The sequence below is a fragment of the Callospermophilus lateralis genome, chromosome 1, assembly GCF_048772815.1.
Source record: "Callospermophilus lateralis isolate mCalLat2 chromosome 1, mCalLat2.hap1, whole genome shotgun sequence".
Classification (NCBI taxonomy): Eukaryota; Metazoa; Chordata; class Mammalia; order Rodentia; family Sciuridae; genus Callospermophilus; species Callospermophilus lateralis.
In genome coordinates this window covers 213,297,676-213,301,508 of record NC_135305.1, presented here as the reverse complement: position 1 = coordinate 213,301,508, position 3,833 = coordinate 213,297,676, and the positions used below count along the sequence as shown (strand labels likewise).

Here is a 3,833-nt window from a genome sequence, read left to right as displayed (position 1 = left end):
TCTGTCCATCCAGCTACCCTCTGTCAGTGTGCTGGTTTGATTTCTCTGGAGAACCCTGACTGATACATGTGACATACATTAATTTACAGAATGTGGGGAGACATGCCTTACAGAGGTATCATGAGAGTCTGCACCCTTCACCCTCCACCCTCCACCCTCCACCCTCCACCCTCCACCCTCTACCCTGTGCTATTTTTTAAAAGAAATATTTATTTTTTAGGTGTAGTTAGACACAATGCGTTTATTTTATTTACTAATTTTTATGTGGTGATGAGGATGGAACCCAGGGCCTCACACATGCCAGACGAGCAGTCTACCACTGAGCCACAACTCCAGCCCAAGCATGGTGTTATTTTAAGTCATTTGGCTTTAGGATGACTTTAACATAGCAATAGCTACCTAATTCAATGATCCAAGGGACAAAGGACTTGCTACTTTTAATTTTAACTTTTTTCCTGACACTTGATGATATCATTCATAATTAATCTGTTATGAAAGTTGGTTTCACACAACTGTACTAAAAAGTGACTCCAATGAGGTTCCAGCTGATTAAGAGATGTGGAGGACATGTGCCTTTGAATGGGAATATGGTTGACTCTGAATCACATGACTGGTCTGGAGTTCAGGCTCTCCTGTGCAAAAGATCATGAAGGTCAAACTGATTCCTGAGGTTAAAGGGGATAATATGTGATGATATCATTCATTCATGGGCCCCATAGTGAAAATGGTAAAACTTAGAAAATGGGAAGCCTCTTGGAGCCATAGGAAGAGTGGTACTTGTAGACAGTGTTAGAGGATTCTAAGTATCAACAGGAAAATAAGTCAATGAAACAATGTAAAGTCCATCAACCCCTCCAGAAACCCAATGCATAAACCCTCCCACACATGGATGAAAACCTCCCACCCTTCAATGAGTGGAGCCAGAACATGCCAAGCAATATTTTCCATGGCAATAAAATTTACCTCATTTAAGATTATGCTTTAACATATTTAAGGTATTCCCTGACACTCAGGCCATACTGAATCAATCTGTTTGTCCAATTTGTCCTCCACATAGACTACTTGGAAACACATTGAATAATTTTTTTTTCCAAATGGTAGACAGTGTGTGGAGCTGAATAGAGAACAGGATCCTAATGAGGGAACGCCACACAGTGACCAGTTAGAGAGCAGCCTGGTGTGTTGACGTCCCAGGAAGACCAGTGAAGGTCGTGATGTGGGAAACAGGGATGGGAGCCAGGACACAGCTCCCAGTGGAGCATATGTTTAGCCTGCACAAGGCCTTGGGCTGCAGGGGAAAAGGAAGAGAGGAAGGAAGAAAAAGGAAAAGAAGGAAGAAAGAAGGAACAGAGAAGAATGACGTGAGCACAGAGAGAAGCTGACGTTTCAGTGTTCATGTTATACAATGGAGGGTGTGAATGGCTCTCGTTTCTAAGAGGAGTGTTTCACTGATGTCATAAGACTCATGGAAATTTCTTTAGAGAAGGACAAGAAAAACTATGTGTTGTGCTGTTATTTCAAAATAATTTATTCTTAAGGGCTGGGGACCATGCTCAGTGATGGTGAGTGCTTGCCTGGTGTGCACGAGGCCTGGGTTCCATTCCCAGCACTAGGAGAAAAAGAGAAAAGAAGGAAAAAGAAAAAGAAAGTATCCCATTAACATCCATCCACAATATGGGATCCTAACTAGAATAAGATGTATTCCATGTTGGTGTAATTATATCAAAATGGATTCTGCTGTCATGTATAACTAAAAAAAAGAGAGAAAATTATTCCTCAAGGTCATGTTGTCCCATGATATGATATGAGTGGGAATTTCCAAATGCCTTCAACTGTAGGGTGGGAATAGTAGGAAGTGACCAATGAAAACCAATTTGAGAGACCACAAAGTACAGAAAGCCTAGTATAACAGTTAATTTAATTGTACAGGGAAATTGATGCCAAGGCAATGGAAATTATAATAAAAGGATCAGCATTTTATTATACAGTCTGGTTAAAGAATAATGGTTTTCAGCTCCCAAACTTGGAGCCTTGAACTCACAGGTGACTCTACTGGGGTGGACCAACTGGTCCCTTTCCAGGTGTCCTCCAAAGGAGTCTTCTCAGAGCGCTCTTGATGTCCTTGTTCCTCAGACTGTAGATGAAGGGGTTCAGCATGGGGGTGACCACACTGTACATCACTGAGGCTGTTGCAGTAGAGTGTGAGTTTTGGGTCACAGCAGAACTGAGGTACACACCTAGCCCTGTGCCATAAAACAAGGAGACCACAGAGAGGTGGGACGCACAGGTGGAGAAGGCTTTGTACTTGCCCTGAGCTGATGAGATTGTACGGATGGAGGACACAATCCTGGAGTAAGAGTAAAGGATGCCAGTGAGGGGGACACCTCCCAGCAAGACAACAGCAAAATATAACACCACCTCATTGAGAAAGGTGTCAGAACAGGCATGGTGAATCACCTGATTTAGTTCACAGAAAAAGTGTGGGATTTCCAAGTTTGAACAAAAGGACAACCGCAATACCATCAAGCTTTGTAATAAGGAATTCAGGGCACCCGTGGTCCAGGATGCCAGCGTCAGCAAGCCACAGAGATATGGGTTCAGGATCACCATGTAGTGCAGGGGGTGACAGATGGCCACAAACCGGTCATAGGCCATCACGGCCAGGAGGAAGTTGTCCAACACTATAAATAATGTAAAAAAATAAATCTGTACGATGCAGCCTTCATATATTATAGTCTTGCTCTGTGTCTGGATGTTCACCAGCATCTTTGGGACAGTGCTGGAGGTGAAGCAGATGTCCACAAAGGACAGGTTGGAGAGGAAGAAGTACATGGGCGTGTGCAGGTGGGAGTCTGAGGTGGTGGCCAGGATGATGAGCAGGTTCCCTAGCACAGTGACCAGGTACATGGACAGGAAAAGCCCAAAGATGAGGGGCTGCTGTTCTGGGTCCTCTGAAATTCCCTGGAGAAGAAATTCTGAAATTTTTGTGTCATTTTTTGATTCCATGTGCTGTATGTAACTACTAAAAAAGAGAAAAATGTCATGACAAATTTTTGTACCCAGTCCGCCACAAGAGATTCCATGTGCCATCTTTGACCCAGAATTCAAGTCTCTCTCTTGAAGGATTTATAAATACTACATATACAATAATTTTACTAAGCATTTTTCATGCCCTGCAGGAATGCACACAGAGATCCCCCTTATTCCTGGTACTGTCTAGCAATGTGGATGGTTGCTGAAATATGAATATCCCTATGATTCAGTAATGCCGAAAGACGTAGATAAATCATTTTTGACAATGGAGCTAGATTATTTTAAATGTTTTACCATAAAGGAATGCTACATGTTTTTGCAGAATTATTTGAACAATATAAAACACCTACATATATTAAGACCTCACAAGGCACACCACAAGTGTGCACAATTTTCACCTATCATTTAAAAATGAAAAACAAATGATCCTATAGTATATCAGATGGTTATAATGCAATGAAGGAAACATGAGCAAGTAAAAGGGAGAGTAGATGAGGTGCTGTTTTTATAGGGGTCCTGGCAAGACAAGATGGTATTTGAACACAGACCTCAAACAACAGCAGGGAAGCCCCAAGGTTAACTGCAGAAGCAGGTGTCTGGCAGAAGAGGTGAGCAGCACAAAGGCCCTGAGGCTGGCGATTGCTGCACATGTCAGTATTCACAAGGGAGCCACTGTCAGTCAGAATGAGCAAGAGGGAGATGGAGGAGAGGTTGTGTCTAAGGATGGTGAGGAAGGTGGACTCCTTAAGATGGTTGAAATTTGAAGACTGTCAAAATGCACAGGGTCACTTGCCACATAT

General features: G+C 42.7%; 1 protein-coding gene across 1 annotated transcript; it reads right to left on the bottom strand.

The window, feature by feature from the left end:
• Positions 1-2,049: 2,049 nt before the first annotated feature.
• Positions 2,050-3,006, bottom strand: LOC143410286 (olfactory receptor 7A40-like). The gene has a single exon (XM_076871076.2). It carries the CDS (start codon positions 3,004-3,006, stop codon positions 2,050-2,052), a length of 957 nt encoding a protein of 318 aa, XP_076727191.2.
• Positions 3,007-3,833: the final 827 nt, after the last annotated feature.